This window comes from Achroia grisella, unplaced genomic scaffold (assembly GCF_030625045.1).
Source record: "Achroia grisella isolate CSIRO2021 unplaced genomic scaffold, CSIRO_AGI_Agris_v1 utg512, whole genome shotgun sequence".
In the NCBI taxonomy this organism is placed as follows: Eukaryota; Metazoa; Arthropoda; class Insecta; order Lepidoptera; family Pyralidae; genus Achroia; species Achroia grisella.
The window spans coordinates 2,732,008-2,753,608 of NW_026712906.1; the positions used below are offsets into that span (position 1 = coordinate 2,732,008).

The 21,601-nt window shown below is 31.7% G+C and overlaps 1 protein-coding gene across 1 annotated transcript in view; it reads left to right on the forward strand.

The window, feature by feature from the left end:
* Positions 1-17,266, forward strand: part of LOC131846848 (uncharacterized) — a 34,373-nt gene extending 17,107 nt beyond the window's left edge. The window contains exon 3 of the mRNA XM_059196266.1: positions 17,109-17,266. Within this exon, the coding sequence (XP_059052249.1) occupies positions 17,109-17,266 (158 nt within the window). The remainder of the gene's footprint in view (positions 1-17,108) is intronic.
* The last annotated feature ends 4,335 nt before the right edge of the window (positions 17,267-21,601 follow it).

The following is a 21,601-nucleotide window of genomic DNA, read 5'->3' on the forward strand; positions in this document are numbered from 1 at the left end:
AATAAAACTAAATGTATCAAATTTACTCTCCCCAATGTAAGGCCGGTAGATTCAAAAATCGTATTGGACAATAAATCTATTAATTTTGTTGACGATACTGTATTTCTAGGTATCACATTAGATTCCAAGTTGCAATGGGGTGCTCATATTACTAAATTGGCGAGTCGACTTAGTTCTGCCGCTTATGCGGTAAGAAGAATTAGACAATTAACAGACGTGGCAACGGCTAAACTTGTCTATTTTAGCTATTTCCATAGCATTATGTCGTATGGTATTTTGTTATGGGGCAAAGCAGCTGATATAAATACAATATTTACTTTACAAAAGAGGGCCATTCGCTCCATTTATGGTATGGGTTCCAGGGAGTCATTGCGAGAGTGTTTTAAGGAATCAAATATCCTCACCGTTGCTTCTCAATACATTTATGAAAATATCATCTATGCCAGAAGGAATATAGACAGTTTCAAAAGAGTTAGTGATTGCACTAATAAAAGCTTACGTAACAATAACAAACTGATTTTACCTAAATGTCGTTTGGCTAAAGTTAGTAATTCGTTTTATGGCAATTGCGTAAGGTTTTACAATAAAATACCAGAGTCTGTTATAAATCTGCCAGAAAAAAGATTTAAATGTCAAATAAAACAGTTCCTTTGCAAAAAAGCTTACTATAAAATTGAAGAATTCGTTAACGATAATAATGTTTTTATAGAAAAATTTTAAATCTATAGCACTGACAATATTATCTGATTACATTAATAATGAGTGCGTAGCGACTTCTATGTTGATTATCGCATGCCTCTTACTTGTTATACTGTAATTATTTATATAAAAAAAAACATCTATTAAAAAGAGCAACACACAAGTTTCTTGCTCATTCTTCTTGTGATGAATCTGCATTCCGAATGAGTGGTAGAATCAAAATATGACTATTCAAAAGTGCTTGTAATGAGTTTATTTGAATAAAGATTATTTCTATTTCTATTTCTATTTCTATTTGATATTGACTGCAATAAGAAGTGGTCCTTGTCTTTGACATTTATAAATTACATGTAAGTCTGACATTTCATGATGATTAGTTAAGTTGTTAAGATATTTGGAAGCGTAAGGAACATACAAATATTGTTATAACCTATGTTAGAATGAGTAGGATTTGTAGTATATATTGTTTCACCTTCAAATGGTGACAGGTTTGATCTCCGCATAATATAAACAATTAGTTATTTGTATGTTTATATTATTATTATTATTGTATTTTTTCCGTTAAGGTTATGGTCATTGGCCATTCGTGTGGCTTACTCAAAACTACAGCGCTCTGACAGTAAGCTGTCACCATCATATGTCGAGTAGGCCGTATTGCCAATTGGCAAAGTGTAATTTTGTGTAGTTTTATTGTAATTTTATAAATGTTTATTATTAGTTTACAATTAATATATTCTATATTTTATTGTATGCATATTATTTTTTTCTGTAACTTTGTGTGTTCTTTTTAAGGTTAAAGGTAGATTATATTCGTTGTCGTGACACTTATTTTCATATGAGATATTAAGATCCGTTCAGCCGTTTAGTCGTGATAGTCAGACAAATTTTCACAAATATAATATTCGTTTGATTATACAAACTGTACAAACAAACATTTATTGAGCATATATGCTAGCATATACTATGTAGTACATAAACCTACATATACCTAAAGTAAGTTTAGGACTGAGGGCACCAATATATATCCAAAATTACTACTATTTACAAAGAAACATCGCTACAATTTTACAAGGTTTATAAAAAACAATTTCCTTTTTAAATTACCATTCTATTATGTCACAAAATACCTCCTTATTTGTACAGTGCGATACATATTCTGAGAATTTGTTTTCGCAGCATCATCTCGTGGAGGAACATAATCGGATGACAGCGGAATTATACAGCGGGCACGAAATTATGATAATCCGGGGCGGTACGATCGGAATATGCTCTCGTCTCTTACAAGTCATAGTTTTGGAATGAGTAATGTGAAGCTTTGTTTACATGTTACACTTTGTCATCTTGTACATTAATTGTAGAATTAACTTGTATAGCAAATTTCTTTATGTATATACTAGTTCACAACTTCATGGATGCATATGAATTTTCCCTGCTTTTGCAACATTTTTCATTTGCTAACTTTATACGATTCTTTTACGCGTGTTTACTATTTTTGTGATCACTCTTTCGCTCGTGATAGAGTAGTTTCATCATATAATAATCATAACTTTATTTAAATTTTATATTTTAATCCACAGATTTTATTTTCCAAACATATGTTTAAGATTCATCGTCCAACTATGGGCCCCATCAACAAGCTCAGAGTCACTCAGAGGGCAATGGAGAGGGCTATGCTCGGAGTTACTCTGCGTGATCGAATCAGAAATGAGGAGATCCGCAGAAGAACCAGAGTGACCGACATAGCCCGAAGAATTGCGACTTTGAAGTGGCAATGGGCAGGGCACATAGCTCGTAGGACAAATGGCCGTTGGGGCAGTAAAGTCCTCGAGTGGCGACCACGGACCGGAAGACGCAGCGTGGGAAGGCCTCCAGCAAGGTGGACTGACGATCTGGTCAAGATCGCTGGAAGGCATTGGATGCGAGCAGCGCAGGACCGATCGTCGTGGATATCTTTAGGGGAGGCCTATGTCCAGCAGTGGACGTCTTCCGGGCTGCGATGATGATGATGATGATGAATTTTAAGAAATAGAAATAGAAATAGAAATAGAAATAGAAATAATCTTTATTCAAATAAACTCATTACAAGCACTTTTGAATAGTCATATTTTGATTCTACCACTCATTCGGAATGCAGATTCATCACAAGAAGAATGAGCAAGAAACTTGTGTGTTGCTCTTTTTGATAGATGTTTTTTTTATATAAATAATTACAGTGTAACAAGTAAGAGGCATGCGACAATCAACATAGAAATCGCTACGCACTCATTATTAGTGTAATCAGATAATATTGTCAGTGCTATGTATTTAAAATTTTTCTACAAAAACATTATTATCGTTAACGAATTCTTCAATTTTATAGTAAGCTTTTTTGCAAAGGAAGTGTTTTATTTGACATTTAAATCTTTTTTCTGGTAGATTTATAACAGACTCTGGTATTTTATTGTAAAACCTTACGCAATTGCCATAAAACGAATTACTAACTTTAGCCAAACGACATTTAGGTAAAATCAGTTTGTTATTGTTACGTAAGCTTTTATTAGTGCAATCACTAACTCTTTTGAAACTGTCTATATTCTTCCTGGCATACATGATGTTTTCATAAATATATTGAGAAGCAACGGTGAGGATATTTGATTCCTTAAAGCACTCTCGCAAAGACTCCCTGGAACCCATGCTATAAATGGAGCGAATGGCTCTCTTTTGTAAAATAAATATTGTATTTATATCAGCTGCTTTGCCCCATAACAAAATACCATACGACATAATGCTATGGAAATAACTAAAGTACACAAGTTTAGCTGTTGCCACGTCTGTTAATTGTCTAATTCTTCTTACCGCATAAGCGGCAGAACTAAGTCGACTCGCTAATTTAGTAATATGGGCACCCCATTGCAACTTGGAATCTAATGTGATACCTAGAAATACAGTATCATCCACAAAATTAATAGGTTTATTGTCCAACATGATTTTTGAATCTACCGGTCTTACATTGGGGAGAGTAAATTTGATACATTTAGTTTTATTTGCATTTAGTAACATATTATTAGCCGTAAACCATTTTAAAACATAAGAAAGAGCACCGTTTACTTCGTCCAAATCATCAATATGTCGATTGACTTTGAATACTAATGAAGTATCATCAGCAAACAGAACTATGTCAGCTATCTTTTCTACCATATAAGGAAGATCATTTATGTAAACTAAAAATAAGAAAGGACCTAAAATAGAGCCCTGAGGAACACCCATTTTAATACTAGTTCCTTCAGACTTTACACCATTTATTTCGACAACTTGCATTCTATTATTTAGATAGGATTTCATCATGCTTTGTGCTTCATATCTAATACCGTAATGTTCAAGTTTGAGCAAAAGTGTTTCATGTTCAACGCAATCAAATGCTTTTGAAAGATCGCAAAATACACCGACTGCATCCTGAGACCTCTCCCAAGAATCAAATATATATTTAATGAGAGCTACACCGGCATCAGTAGTTGATTTACCGGCCGTGAAACCAAATTGTCGACTGTGAAGCAGTTTATTTACTTTAAAGTGTTGTAGCATTTGATTGAGCATAATTTTTTCAAACACTTTACTCAATACTGGTAAGATAGATATAGGCCTATAATTACCTACCACAGTTTTTTCTCCTGACTTAAAGAGTGGAGTTATTTTGCTATGTTTCATTAAATTGGGAAAAACACCGTCAGAAATACATTTATTGAAAATAATTACTAAATATGGAGCAATAACATCTATAGCGGTGTTAATAACTTTAACAGACATGCCCCAATGGTCTTCAGTATTTTTTAAATTTAATTGTTTAAATGTTTTAGTAATTGTAGCAATGTCAATAAATGTAAATTTAAATGTAACCGGACAAGAAACAACATTATCAATAAGGAATGATTTAGCTGTACCAGGAGAAGAGTCCAAAGAGGAAGTAATATCAGTTGGAATATTAGCGAAAAAATTTTCAAAAATATTGACAATTTCTTTTGTGGACGTTACTAGTTTATCATTATAATTTAGCGTAAAATCGTTATATGGACTTTTAACTTTGCCAGTTTCTTTGTTAATAATATTCCACACTGTCCTTATCTTATCCTTGGACTCTTTAATTTTTTTATTTAGATAATTAGACTTTGCTACATTACATACCTTTTTAAAAGTTTTTGAGTATCTTTTTACATAATTTACGAATGTACTATCGAAACGGTATTTTTTTTGAGCATATAAATCAAATAATATATTTCTACTTTTAAGAATTCCCTTTGTAGCCCATTCTGAAAATTTTGTTTTGTTAATAATACTGATAGTTTTTTTGTTAAAAGCCTTATTATATTCGTTAGAAACAATATTGAAGAAATCTGTATAAAGTTTGTTAGGTTCATTAGATGGAAGATAAAAATCTAATTTACTACGAACTGATATTTTAAATTTATTTATCTTATAACTAGTCAAGTCTCTTTTTAATAAATTAATTTTCCCAATTTTGTTTAAGTGATTTGGAAAAATAACTATTTGACCACAGTGATCAGAAGGAAGGTTGTTTATTATTATTTTATCTAAATACTCACTGTTGCTAAGATTTGTAATTTATCAATAACTTTATATTTTTGCTCTATATGTTAGACAAACAGAACAAGATACAACGTGCGCGCCATTATCTCGCGCATAACCTGGTTCATACCACAATCGTGTGAGTTTTAGTGCCTTTTTGTAATATTTAATTATCATTGCAAAATAGCGGACATCTGACTATAGATTAAAGTCTTAATTATAATGTTATGGATAATTTATAAACGTGTCTTGGGAAAATAAAAACTGTGAAATAAAAAAAAAATTAAAAGATTGTGTATGTGTTTAGGTATATAGTGTGTATTGTAAAATGCAATCCCTTATTTTGATTGCACGCACTGGCTGTCTCGCGTTAAAATGCATGCGCTTCTTATTCCGCGTGAAAGAATGTGTCGTGTAAAAGTAGTGTCATATTCAGTGAATCCATCTCTAAAGTAATGTATAATTAAAATATATTAAAAAACTATATAAATATTTGCTTTGCACTTTGTACAAAGTTCATTACGTCTTGATCTGCATTAAATATGCAACTAGGTGAAGCTAGTTACTTTGTTGAAACTTTAGAATTCATTACTTGATGCTAAAACGTTGTGATATAACGTCAGCTTGAGTACCTAACTCACTGGAAGTTATGCTTCTCAATCTTTTAGATCCAGGAATTATTGTGCCGTTTTAAATAGTTATTTTGTGAACTTTGCTATTAAAGTTAGTGATATTACATTAGTTATGGGATATTCTTTAGATAGTAATTCAATTTTAAATTGAATATCTATGGGTTGTCTGTAAGAGAGTGGTTTATTGCTTGGTTTTAGAGTCTAAGGTGCCTGATACTAAAAACCATGTCAATTTATATTTTTAACTGACTTTCCGGTGAAAGAAAACATTCCATATCACGGTTGTCGTATTCATTATTGCTTATTAATACTAGAAACAGTGGTAATATCTCCCCCTGCTATTCCCCTGGATTCAAAACATAGGTCATAGCAAGTGTCTAAACATTTTCTCTCGTCTATTTCCAATAGTATTCAATATCTGCCTTTTATCTTTCACCCGATGTTTTATTTCTAACTTTATCTTTCCAGCTAATTCTTTCTAACGTTCTCGTATATCTATATTTATAGTTGTAAATTGAAAAGTACAATCACAAACTTGTGTTATTGTTATTCTGTTGTTGTTATTGTTTTTCTTGTGTTATATGAGAAATAACATTGATGATTTTCATTACAATTGATCCGACGACGCTCAGTTTGTTTTATAAATTACCTCAGACGAAGAAAACATAACATTTAAATTAATTTCTACAAACAGTGTTCCATTGACGGCATTAAATTAAATTGACTTACTTATGTAATTTCCTTTTATCTTGAAATAATTGAATTTAATGTATAATTAAAATAACAAGTAATATAAATATTTTAATATAGCATATTAATAATTAAAAATTAAGAATCTATTAATACAATAAATCACTATAACACAAAATGAATAGCCTTTATCGTTAATTTTGAAATATTTTCTGTAGTACAGTGAAGTAGCTTAGCTTATTTAGCGTAACTAATTTAACTATATTAAAATGTAGTATTAGTCTATAATAAAATTATAATAGTGAAAAACAGAATGTATTGACCGATAGAATAAAATAGAACTTATTTTTATTCTTAACATTCATGTGATAACAAGCTGGAAGTCACCAGAAGTAGACAGTAAAAAGTAGTTTGTCTCAGCCTCGCCTATTTCAGACGTCAAGCGGCTTGTTTTGTAACTGGTTTCGGTAGTTGTAGTGAAATTATAGGATAAGAAGCGTGATATCTTAGGCCACTCGAATTGCAACGCATTAGTAGTATCACGCGTTCAATGTATATAGGCGACAGTTACAAACGGTAATGGTCACCATCAAGTAGATCTTTTCCATTTTGCCATTAAAATTATGCATATAAAAAAAGCTGACTGTTTATAATTTTAGAATGTTACGTGGCCGATCCCACGGACTTTGGTTTGGCAAACAATCCAAAAATGGTTCGATAACTGTACAAAAACAGCTACTTAACCTAATTAAAGCTACAGGCTATGACAAGCTCGCCATTGTCATGCTAGATTTCAGTATATCACTTAAAATGTATGAGTTCACGACTAATTTCATACCAGTAATAGTGAACAAAATCGTGTATAAAAAGTCGCATGCGGCTATTTTCTTTTTATTCTTACGGGATATTTATTAATTCTGTACCGATTGATGATGTATTTTGTTTTATAGTAATGTGGTCTAGCCGCTAGCGATGTACCTAATATTACATTAAGTTAACAAGGATTGTTTGTTGTTTAAAGTAATAGTACATTGCTATTTGATTTTATCGTTAGTAGTTACTTGTTCACCTTACGAGTATTTCATGCCGCATAACTTGTCAGAATGTCTTCTTACTACCAGCCATTGCCCCACCACTTTTGCTTTAGAATTTTTTTGCTAATTTCCGAGCATAATATATTCAACAATTAACACACTATAATCAACTTTCCTGCGATTGTGGCGACAACAAACATTATCCCATTAATTAATAGTATCATAGTGTTTGTTCAACGCCTCTTAAGCGATTTTAATGCTTTTTTTGCTCTATATTTGGTAGGTTTATTATTGATCGTAGGCTATTTTTATACATCTAAGTATTATAATTTGTAGCCCTATTCGCAAAATTATTTACATGGCAATTTATTTTGTCGGATTAACTAGTAGTCCATAAAATGAGTACTTAAACCAGAGAAAGTTAAGGATCTTTAATTAATAGTAGATTTAGTTACAACGTCAGCACAGTCTTCACGCTAAATAAATCCTGAATAGTCAGGGCTCATAAACACGCTCGGCTGAGGCAACTTTCTGGAACGTTTCTAATAAACATCTTAAAATGTCCACAAAACAAGATGGCACACAAATAAGGGTCGTCTCGTATAGAAACTAGGCCATGAAGTTTGGCAATTAAAGTTTCAAAGTCAAATAATTAAACAATTATATTACGTAGATGTTTTCGAATTATAACAGAATATTCTATACTAGCGATTTAGCGACCCGCTCTGAAATTGAAATGGTGTCATAATTATGTAAAGATTTGTAATATATTTGTCTAATATTCAAATATAGCTTACAATACTGTCTGATAATGTAAGCAAAAATATAGATAAAAGAATTATCAGTATGACATAACATAATATCATTTTTGTCATGCTAAATTTACAATAAAAAATCAAATACTTCCACCTATTTTTTTATATATTGATGTAGAAAGGACTATGTATAAACTTTTTGACAGTCTCAAGTACCGAGCAAGTCATACAGTTCACATTTTTAACTATCAAATTTTGATACATAATCGCAAGCTATCAATTTCAAACTATTACAAGTTCATTTTCCAAAGCTTTGTATACTTAGGCTTACATGTACAGAAATAAATTTATAAAAAACAATAACTTATTAATATGTTAATTTTTAATTGATTTTGACATTTATTTAAATTATTATTTGCCCATTTTAACACTTCGTATGCCACGCTGTATTGGGTTGACTGAAAGAGATCTGTTTTAGAGATAAATTCTCCTTTGTTAACATTATTTATAATGAACATACTTAAATGATGTATACAAAGTACAATAATGAATAAATTGTTAATAATTTACGTAACTAAGTATATCTTTTTAATGCATATTTTGGGATTTTTTAAATTACATGCAAATAGCTTCGATAAACGGACAAAAACAACCATAAAACAAATTATTCAGGAATGAATTGCTATTTTTAATATAAGGGTAAGTATAATTAATCTTTTTCTATTGCGTAAGCTTTAAGTGAATTGATGGCCTCAGTGGTATAGCGGTTTGCATGCAGTGGAATGTTAGTTTTTTTCAATGGTTTGATTCTCGCGCAATACTAAATTGTAGTGTTTAGCATTTATATTTCTATGTATTTTGAGATATATATGTAATAACATATCTATATAATTTCTAATTAGAAAAAATATATTTATATACGTCTATTTGCCAGTTCGATCTCTGTTGATTTGAGACAAGAATAAGAAAGACAGATATGAAATAATGAAAAATAATACTAGTGGTATCCCACAACGCTATCTACATGAAGTTTGTGTTACTTGGTGATAGTATTTTATTCGCTTTCGATTCTTTTTTTATAATTCGGTATAAGTATTTTTATATGTTATGATTATGTTTGCAATCCGCATTGTACAATTTATTTCATAAGATCGTAGACAATACAATAAAGTATTACAAAAACAATCACTCAAATATTTAATATTTGAGTGATTGTTTTTGTAAACAATAAGTGAGTGTGGTCTTTAAAAACTTACGAGAGGGTCATCCGGGTGTTTATGAGTTTGTAAGTGTTATAGTTATGTGTATAAACACGATACACATTAGTATAAAATTTGTTCCTTTTTAAATTTATGTATATTATATACATAAATTTAAAAAGGAACAAATTTTACACATTATACATTTACATACAATTAAACAAACATTATACATTTGATATTTCTTTTAATAATGGAGGAAATGGTATACAGATTACAAAGCTGCTTGCTACTCGCGTTCATGAAAATGACGATGGGAATCTTGTAATCTAATTTGGTGACGGCAAAAGATGGCCACACGAAATTAAGGACGAGACAAATGGCGTTTCCTTTTTGCTCTGCTTTGTGATCCCAGAATGGACATTTAGGTGTTTCCTTTTCATTTTATTAATTCGTAATCGCAGTGGTCACGCAAACCTATTACTTTGGAGAATGAGGATGTTGGTTCGAGCATCTAAGGCGTTTAATAAATATCACTTGTCTAAATAGAAACGATTTTTTTTAATAATCTTTCACAAATAATATTTATTCAAATTAATTTACTAAACGCAGTTTTCATATTACGTATGAGTGGAAGAAGAAATAAAATATATTTATTCTTCCACTCATACGGAATGTTGATACAAGAAGAATGAGCAACAGACTTGCGTACTGCTCTTGTAAATAAATGATAAGAATAACAATTTTAAGAATTTTGTGAAAACATTTACTTTCTTATTTATTATATATACGAATATGTGTGTATCATTAGTAGTTATTCTTTCTTTATTTTTTATTATCAAAATTCAGTGTTCGTCAGTAAGATTCTATCAAGTGACAGGCATCATTTATTAAATTCTAACGAATTTTGTTTCCATTATTTACATTACTCATAGAATTTATATTATTTTGTTTAATTCCGCTAACATTAGACTTACACATTCGAGACTACTAAGTCATAGTCTGGTCGCAGAACAGTCAACACTAGGTTTTTAAACTATATCCAAATTCAATTCATTTAATGATGACGCTTCCTTTAGCGGAGAAACACGTGTCTCAATATGGGTTTAAATTCAATAACGCTCGGAAATTGATCACTAATGGAGAAGGTAGCTTCCGGTAGCGGTGATCAGGTTTCCGTACTGAATGTTCGTGAACTTCCGCATGCTAATGTTAGCGGAATTAAACAAGATAATATAAATCTATTGAATAATGAAATGAACTTCCACTAAGTAATACTTAATTTCATAAAATATAAAGAGAATAGAAATAATCTTTATTCAAATTAACTTAATATAGGCACTTTTGAACAGTCATATCTTTTTATTTTACCATTCATTCGAAATGCAGACTCATCACAAGAAGAACGAACAAGAAACTTGAAAAATAGTATAAATATATTGAGTAATAATATAAATAAAATTGATTCTGCAAATTGACACCTAATTCTATAAAGAATATGCTTCAATTTCAATTCAAATTGCAAAATTATTATAAGTCCAATACAATCGCATTGTGAATTGCTTAATTAAGTTTTATCGTTTTGTCGCAAACTTTGTTGATCTATTTACGAAGTATGGTGTGTTTTGAAATGATTAATGAAACGAGCTTTTGACAAATTCACGAAACGATTACAAACATCATCATCATCATCATCGCAGCCCGGAAGACGTCCACTGCTGGACATAGGCCTCCCCCAAAGATCTCCACGAAGATCGGTCCTGCGCTGCTCGCAATCAATGCCTTCCCGCGATCTTGACCAGATCGTCGGTCCACCTTGATGGAGGCCTTCCCACGCTGCGTCTTCCGGTCCGTGGTCGCCACTCGAGGACTTTACTGTGCCAACGGCCATCTGTTACAACAACAAACATATTTATTGAAATTTCAATAAGATAACATTTGGTTAGTGAATATAGATTACGAGAAGGAAATTATTTAAATAGGAAACAATTCTTCTAGTATAAAACAGATTTATGAAGACGGACTGACAATGAACACATCACATATATCATGTATATTGTTTATGATTGAGTCTATGGTTATGAGAGACTTCTGTATTGTGAGAACATTTCGTTAAAAGGAATAAATAAATTGCTGACTTAAAATAATAGAGAATACTGCGTTTTAATAAATACTCGTATAAGTTAACAGATTCAATAATAAAATAAAAACAATAGAATTGCGCAATAAGCAGTTTTTTTTAAATAATGGGAAATTATTGCCTGATATAGTCAGTAGAACTCTTTAACTTTTTAACTTAAAAGTACTTAATATAAAGGCCCCCACTTTCCCAACTCGAAGAAATGATTTTAAATTTGAATTTGAAAGTATTGCATATATTTATTTTGATGGATTCTATGTTTATTTTATTTGTTATTTAATATGGTTTAAAATAGTATAGTTTTAACTGCGCATACCTTATATATTTTTAATAGTTATAGGTCTACAGTTATTTTCTTATATTCCGTCTATGTGATATTTATCATTCAACACATTGAGATATCAAGCGACCTCCAATATGAAGGGTGTTGGGGAAAAAACGGAAAACAAAAATTGTATTTCCTTTTAGTAATCGGCTGACGGCAAACAGGACGCCGTTTCTATTCTACTAGGGTTGCCAACAATTCTAAAATTTTTTCGTACACAGGAAATCAAAATACCATGGAAAATCTCGTATTTAATTATTTCGTAGTGGTACATCAACTTTATATATCATCATAATTACGACCTCTGTATTTTACCTGTTTAGCATATCACCTTTTTTCTAAAGATAACAGGTTCCATTCCATTTTTTTGAAGAAATTTGAATGGTAAACAAGCTGACGGCATACATATTTGAAAGTGTATATATCCTCATAATTACGATCTCTATGACTTAACTGTTTTGCATACTGCCTTTTTTGCAAAGATGGGTTCTATCCTATTTTTTGAAGTAATTTGAATGGTAAACAGGCTGGCGGCATACCTAATTGAAAGCGTAACCGTCGTCGCATGAAATACGACATCACAGTGTCTAAAATTTAACATATCACTGTTGTCATTATACCTAGGACGTCTATCATCTTACGGGTGGCAACCCTACAAGGTACGATTTAGAAGATAAACGGTTGCCGGTATTTATACTTCACTGTAATAAAAAATCATCTGAGCATAATGCTCTAGTGGTATATTATTAGGCACATTATAATAATAATAACATCTCAGGATAATTCATACAGCGCCATCTTGTCCCAAGATAAAAGCTTGTATTATGATTACTACACAACTGTTATAAATAAATAGTTTTTTTTTTGTAAATACATATATATATATATCATCAATTAATTAATCTTAAGTCAAATTTTGGAAAGATGTTTATATTTTATTTATCTGAAGATCGTACCTAATAGCAAGCTTTTTTTGAGGCCTATGTCCAGTGGATTGCAATGATAAGGGCTACATTTATAAAAGTGTAATGCGCGACTCGTAACGAACATATAAACTATTTATCTTATCTATTTATACAGATGTTTTTTATAATTTAGGTCAAGCAGATGACCAGTTTCATTTCATTCATATACTAGTTCATCGCTCGATTTTATAATGTTATAAAATCGAGCTTTATTTTGTTAACCAATTGGAATAAGAAAAAAACATTATTTTTTAAGTGAAGCATATCATATCATATACTAGTGAAAACAGCATCCAAATTAGTTAAGTCGTTTCTGAGATTAACGTTTGTACGCATAGAAAAACAGACAAAAATTCTAACGATCTTTGGGTTGGTTTTGGTTTTTCTCATGTATATTTCATATATAGACAGCGTTCAGGTACATTTTTATTATACACATATAGATATAGATTGTTGGCGGGAGGAATTACGCGACAGTGTGTGACAGAGATATGGTATGTCAATAGTTAGGGAAACTGGCTAGAACAATATTACAATATGACGGATGGGTCCCATTTCTATTTCTGTACCAACAAACTTATCAGCAACTTATAATACTAAGACGATATATGTACATAACTATCAGTGTTGCCATGTTAGTGGTGTCACGACTAATGTTAAATTTGACACTCTCTTTAGTGTACAAAATGAGTTTCCAGTGGTATCCACTAACCAGTTCTAGTGGGAAAATATTGGGCAGGTAAACTAATATCCGATTTCTGCGAAGCATAAAAAAATCGATTTTGAAAATGCGTAGAAAATTAATTATAATTTAAAATAAATTTATCTTAATATTAATTTATCTAACTTTCTACGAATTTAAAGTTTAGTTAAAAACTTTAATGCATTCTTACAAGTAATAAAAACATAACCAATTTAAATAAGCAGTTTCGAACCGGAAAGCATTCGTTAAATTAATATTTTACCGAAATGTAAAATTGCGATTGATTTTAATTTAAAATGGATTTGAATTTGTATTCTTATTTATTGAAGGTAAACTAATACTAAATTATAAATTAATGCTGGCTTTTTATGCAAAATTATAATTGGTTTTCTAGTGGTATCATTAAATTACCTTTAAAAACTCTGTAGCTTTCTAGTCTAGTAGGCTTGCCCAAACAATCTTGGCAACACTGCTAACCATTCTCTTCAAACTGTAGGCGTTAATATTAAGTCGGTAATTACATTCGGCAATTTAACTTAAGAATCCATTATGTTGCCATTTTCATGGCTCAATATAATTACAAACGTAACGTAAAATTTGGATTAGAGGGGTATATCTTTTATACTAACAGCACTTGTGCTTACTACCTACCTCATTGCAGTACACTTTCATGCCCGCGTGTACATTTTAGACGCTATCTGTTTAAGATAATAAAAAAAGAACAATAAATAAGTGTTTATTGTAACAGTGATCCGTTATTGTCCCTATCATTTTTCGATAGCCTGTTTATTGATATTTAATATATTCACTATATGCACTTTTTACCTCTATTACCTACATTACAGTTACATTAACTAATAATAATAAACAATGTATTTTGTGATTACCAACTTCCTAAATTCCTCTATGTCGTTTTAATATGAAACCTTAAAGAGAGAATAGAATGTTCTGTTTAGTTATTTGTCTATTTATTTATTTGTAATGAAAACTGTACTGTACTGTACTGTTTTGTAAAAAAAACTATAAAAATACATTATTTAGAAGTTCACATTAAATACATAAATGAAAGAACGCTATATAGGGTATCAAGCTAGCAATAATCGCAGTATATGGTTAGTTTATTTTATTTAAAACATGAATTATTTCTTTGAAACTTGTCTAATACACTCCTCTAATCGATCCTCCGTCAAATTCAAAACGGGGATCGAAATTACAGTGGACTGAGTCGAGTTCGAATCCCAAGCGGTGCTCTAAGACTAAAGTCGTATCCGTCAGGCGGCAGTTGGCCTTTAGCTGCTAAATAAGTCCTTCCGCGGGTTTGGAGTGCCATCTGCATTCGCCCCCTATCGTTCGGTGAAGCTGTATAGGTCAGTCGGCAGTAGAATAGTCCGAAAAAAAAAAACAAAATTCTCCGTGCAAAGAGACACATCTATAAAATAACGTGTAAAATTGTCCATGGAGGTATAAAGTTTTGATTAACTTACTTCTTTTATTATCGTCCTCGATATTATAAAATATTACTTACTTTACAAGTATTTATACTTGTAAAGTAGGCTTACCTACAAAGTACCTCGTTCAATGTCGTTAATACGCTATTACTACGCACCTGTTGTGTTGAACAAGAAATGAAAATAAACTCAAGTGGTGTTTTTATAAAGAAACATTTTTTTCAGTATCCGGAAAAACAAGCAAGCATCGTATATGATGTAGGTAGCAAGTATTAATAATAATATCAATATTTTTGGACAATAGACACAACGCAAAACGCTCATTAAATCCTAAGCAAAACTTGTGTCATGGAATCTAGACAATCAATAAATATACTTAAACACAGAAAACATACAGACCAATAATCAATCATATTCATGAACACAAATGTTAGTATCGTCGTTAGAAGCGAATCCGCGACCATCGGAATTAAAGCGGTGTGCTAAATCGCTAGTCCACCGAGGCTATCAGTAAATGCGGAAAATAGACTACAAATTACAATGTAATGTACAAATTGTAATGTACAAGTGACATATATTATGTAAGTATATACAAAAAATAATATCTAATTTATATCAGTTGTCTAGTACCCATAACACAAGCTCAAATTAGCTTGAAAATAGATGGCGCTGTGTGAATTGTACAGGCATATTATTATTATGGTAATTTCTCTGTTTGAGTATTTATTTAAATTAGTGCCAGTTGGTAAATTGTATTCACACACTCTAACATCAAATCTAAAATAACAATAAAATTATTTAAAAGAGCAACACGCAAATTTCTTGTTCATTCTTCTTTTGTTGAGACAGCTTATCGAATGAGCGATAGATTAAAAAAAATGTGATGACTATTCAAAAGTGTTTCAATGTAAGTTTATTTGAACAAATGATTTTCTATTCTATTCTAACTTCTCAACTGTGCCGTTGAATGTGTTACAGTTGATAATATACGTATACTTAATTCGTATATATTTCCACAAACTGTTTTAATAATGTTAAACAAAAGGTATTTTATTGTGTTAGAATCTCCATTGATTAACATTTATTAGGGGTTCATTTGGCGTGGCTGACAAAAGGCGGGAATCGTATTATATTTCAGTTCAACTCCCATTGTATTTGTTAATTAGCCTATTATTTTCAACGCAATTCAATTATACTAAGTATTATCGGGTCTCCGCTTTATATGTAGCTGTTACCCGCGGCTTCTCCCGCGTGGAATTTTTTATACTAATATACATTTGTTGTTCGGGGTGATCTGTTTGGGATTCCGATGATCTGATATTAAAAATTATTTTACTGTTAGAAGGTACATTATCCTTAAGTGCTATAGGCTAACATGACGCTAGTACCAATAGGATCGGTACAGCAATTAAAAATATGGCAAAAAATTAACATTTTGAGTGCTTCCGATGTGTAAACGGTGAAAGTTATGCAAAAAATATGTACGACGGAATTGTTCTCCATTCAAATTTATAAAAAAAAATCCGTGACAACATATGTCTATATTTTAAGAATATTATATATGTGTATATATGTATACGTTCGTACTACAAAGCAAATATTTTACTGTCTAAGGACAACGGTCCTTGAGTAATGACCTAAAAGCATGGCAAGGATGAGTGAAATATAACAGAAGAGAGCGTCGCGGATGTGTGAATAGCGACAAAAAGGTCTAGGTATATCTATTTTTCTTTACTAGCTTTTACATGCAATTTCGTCTGCTTATTTCAAGACTAAGTATCTATATTAATATTATGAGTTTACATTGAATAGGCTACGAAGCTATTTGACCGCTTTGAAAGATTATTTTAACATTCGTAATCTACATTATCCCTGATGAACATTGGTAACAGAAAATTTAGGAAAAACCTTAGGGAATCTATATGAAAACTGTGATAATGTAACCCAACAACGGTCAGATGATTCATGTATTGCAGACTGGGGGCTGGTAGACTGGGACCTGATGATGCCTCATTTAGAGGTGATATACGTGTCTGATAACAGTCGGAGTTTGATCACCAGTAGGAAGGTTAACGTATCCAATAGCGGTGGTTTCCGCACTGAATCTTTGTGGTAATGCATCTAGTAGCGGTGGTCAAGTTTCCGCACTGAATCTTTGTGGTAATGCATCTAGTAGCGGTGGTCAAGTTTCCGCACTGAATCTTTGTGGTAATGCATCTAGTAGCGGTGGTCAAGTTTCCATACTGAATTTTTGTGGTAATGCATCTAGTAGCGGTGGTCAAGTTTCCGCACTGAATATTTGTGGTAATGCATCTAGTAGCGGTGGTCAAGTTTCCATACTGAATTTTTGTGGTAATGCATCTAGTAGCGGTGGTCAAGTTTCCACACTGAATATTTGTGGTAATGCATCTAGTAGCGGTGGTCAAGTTTCCACACTGAATCTTTGTGGTAATGCATCTAGTATCGGTGGTCAAGTTTCCACACTGAATATTTGTGGTAATGCATCTAGTAGCGGTGGTCAAGTTTCCGCACTGAATATTTGTGGTAATGCATCTAGTAGCGGTGGTCAAGTTTCCACACTGAATATTTGTGGTCTCATACATATCATAAGAGCCTGTAATAGATCTACATGAATAAAGATATTTTGAATTTGAATTTAATTAAATGCAACTTCCGCAACATAACACCTATGTAATTTCATAAAATATAACTTTTTCTTATGTAATAGTAAACGTCTATACAAACTAGACCACATTAATTGTATCTTCATAATTACTGTTTTTTTTATGAAATATCCGTGCTAAGTATCCTATATAGTCCTTCCTTGATATCTTTATACCTTTTGACACATTGAGATCTTTTTCCTTTATATAAAAAACATATACAATATAATTTTGTTACCTTGACAAGGTAACAAATCGACTGACCGGATTTTAATGAAATTTTACATAAAGAAGAAGTATCATTAATATATAAATACGTAAATAAATAACTCTGAACGATTAACATTGCGCCATCTAGTCCTACAGTAAGCAGAGCTTGTGTTTCGGGTACTAGACAACTGATATAAATACTTCATACTTTTTTTGTAAATACATACATGATATACATATCTGCGATCATCTGAAGTACTCGTAAAGCAGTATGTTAAACCACTAGACTAGATCAATGTCGTCAATAATTATATGTATATGGATTGCAAGTTATAAACATTCAGCTTCCGAGACAGTTTGTAGCTTGTACATACGCACGGCGCCGTACATTTTATGGCTTGACTCGGGAGCGCCATTTTCCGTATCCTCGCTCGTTTCATTCCTAAATACTCCGACCCTGAACGGGCATCGCTTTGTAAACACCTATTCGAAGATATTCGGTTTATATACAATTTTACGACTTGCAAACTCGTTTATATTGATAGGAAATAGCAGATTATTGATTCCACGCATCTGCTATATCAATATTTATAAAATCACTAGCCATGCCTGCGAGTATGTCCCCATGGAATGGACTACGAATGAGGAATTTTCATTTCATCAAACTTTGAATGTCATATTTATTTATATTTAATCAAAAGCCAAGTATAAGTGTCAAGTTTGTTAAATCTTCCATAAAATATTTCTTCTCCCGTTTACAATCCTTTTTTCCAATAAAAATGTAGGCTATATGCTTCTTCAGGGTCTAGACTATCTTTATACTAAAATGCAATTATATCGATTCAGTAGTTTTGGCGTGAAAGCGAGACAGACACACTTACTTTCACATTTATAATATTAGTAAGGATAATTCTTATTTCTAAAATTTATTTAAGAAAACCAATATGTATTTATTTATTTATAAACTCTTAATTGCACCAAGTTTGTGTAAAAACAAAAGATACACAACAGTCAAGAGATATATATGGACAAAAGGCGATCTTATAGCTAGCAAGAAATCTCTTCCAAACAAACTTCTCTTCAACCTTTGGGTAGAGAAAAAAAAACAAAAGTGGAAGGTGGCATGGGAGTAGTATAGATATAGAAAGAAATCTTCATTTATATTTAATCAACAGCTTAAAATATCAGTCTCCAGCTACTAACTTCCAAAAAGACGATATTTTCATACAAACTTTCATCTTTTTCAACCCCTTTTTCGCATTCAAAAATAACTTATCTCCTTTCTCATGAGGTCTAAATCATCTGTGTAACAAATTTGACTTGAATCGGTCCAGTAGTTTTAGCGTGATAGACAAACAGAGATCTACATAATATATACATAATATTAGTAAGGAAGTAGGGATTTTTGCTAACCTGTACACGTAATTTTTTTTATATCACTATCTCTATCGACCACGTCGGCTAACTCTACATGTTATAATGTTTAAGCATGAATAATGAACATGGGGGTTGTTAGTAATGTGGACTTTTTATCCCATTGCTAGCAATGTACCATGTCAGGTTGACCTCCATGCGGTACCTCCTGGAAACCATCGTGATAAATTCCCGGTGAATTTGTCACGTTCGGCTAACTGATCTGAATCCTTTCATCCTCCACTAGTACCCCGTTAGCGTAAACCGGTAGCGCAGGCGGAAAGACCAATCCATTATGATCCACTAAAAATAATAATAAACATGGGAACATCTTTCCAAACTTTTATAACATTAATATATTTTTTACGACATGTTCTAGAGTGTTCCTAAACTGTAGTATATAACATACTGTGCTTTATAAGTAATCTGGCTACAGTCCAAGTCTATTCACAATATCCTTGTTGTCCTTCATAAACTGTTTAGAGGACGTCATCTTATATGTTATATTTACGGCCTCGCTGGTCTAGTAGTGGTTTAGCAAACCGCTTTACAACTGATCGTCGCGGGTTAGATTTCTGGCTTGATAACATTTGTGGTTATTTATTTAGCCTTTAATAAACAAATAAAGAACTTTTACAACAGGCGTCCTTAATGCAGTGTGGCATTCTCTCCCAGCTAACCTTAGGATATAATCAGGAAGCGTTGTAGGGTAATAGCGAGAACTTTTGCAAATTTATTACTATATGTATCAATATGTTTCTTTAGCAAATACAACCGATGACTTGTTGAACCAAACCAATGAACCGATGAATATATAAGATATATATTGAATAAATTAATATACATATATACATACGTGTTAAAAATATATAAAGATATATATAATTATGAGGAAGATTGTTTATAATGACCTAGGTCTATTTATATTATGTACATGATTTATATAGAACTAACAAAAAAGGTTTTAAGAATTTTTATCAATTATTTAGTATCCGTAACACAAGCTCTGCTTAGCTAGACTAGACTTGATGGTGTTGTAAATGAATTTTAGTAGTCCTTTATTAATATTATACACGTGAAACTTTGTGAGTATGGATGGAAGTTTGTTACTCTTTCACGCAAAAAACTACTGAACGGATTATTCACGCGAGTGGTGAGTTTTTAAGCAGCGCCATGAGATTTTTAGTTTTTAAATTCGCGCGTCTCTTTTAATATCTAGTCTTCAACGCGTATAATTTTATTCAAATACTTTCTTTAAAAATATGATTATATTAATTATTTGAATATTATTTCACCTATTTTCACTTATATATAAGCAACTCTAATCTTGGTATTTTATATTTAGAGTTGGCAACTCGAACGTAGAGTAGAGTTACCACTCTGTCTGCTAAATGAATTAGGATTGATATCAATGTAATCGAGTTATATTCGTATCTGTTAAATGACAAACCATTTTTTCGAGTCCGTAACAATGAAATATAGTAGGTACAGGATATATTATATATATATATACAAATATATTTATTTTTGGGCATTTTTTTAGCAATTTGCGGTATAAATGTGAAAAAAATGTAACTGAACTCTGTCTGTAATTGGAAGACATGTGAGGAAATGTACTGTCGGATCGGATGTGGATTTGTCATATTAGAAATACGCCCATTCCTAAATATAATACCTTTTTGTCTTGTTGGACTTTATCAGATTAGACACAAGCGCACGTCTATAATGCCTTTTTTATCTAAGTCACTGTTCATAGGCCGCCATTTTGTGCCCCACTACTCTTGAAAAACCGAAAGTGATAATCGTAATAGAATTGAAAACAGTGATTATTAGATATTTTCCTGTTTGTGCCTTCTGTTTTTAGTAACAGTTTAACTGATAAACTGTTACGGAAATCACATTGTTTCACGTATATATTACCCGTAATTGTAGATTGATTAATACTAGCTGTTGAGTTTCATCGCCGTATCGCCAGAAACTAAAATACCATCCTGATCATTTGGATGAATGGCGGTCCTCCACAGTGCGGTTTTCTAGAAACTTTTTGCCACACACAACCATATTATGTAATCACCTTCCAGCAATGGTATTTCCGAACCGATACGATATTGAAATCTTCAAGAAAAGAGCTTATTCCTTTTTAAAAGGCCGACAACGTATTGGCA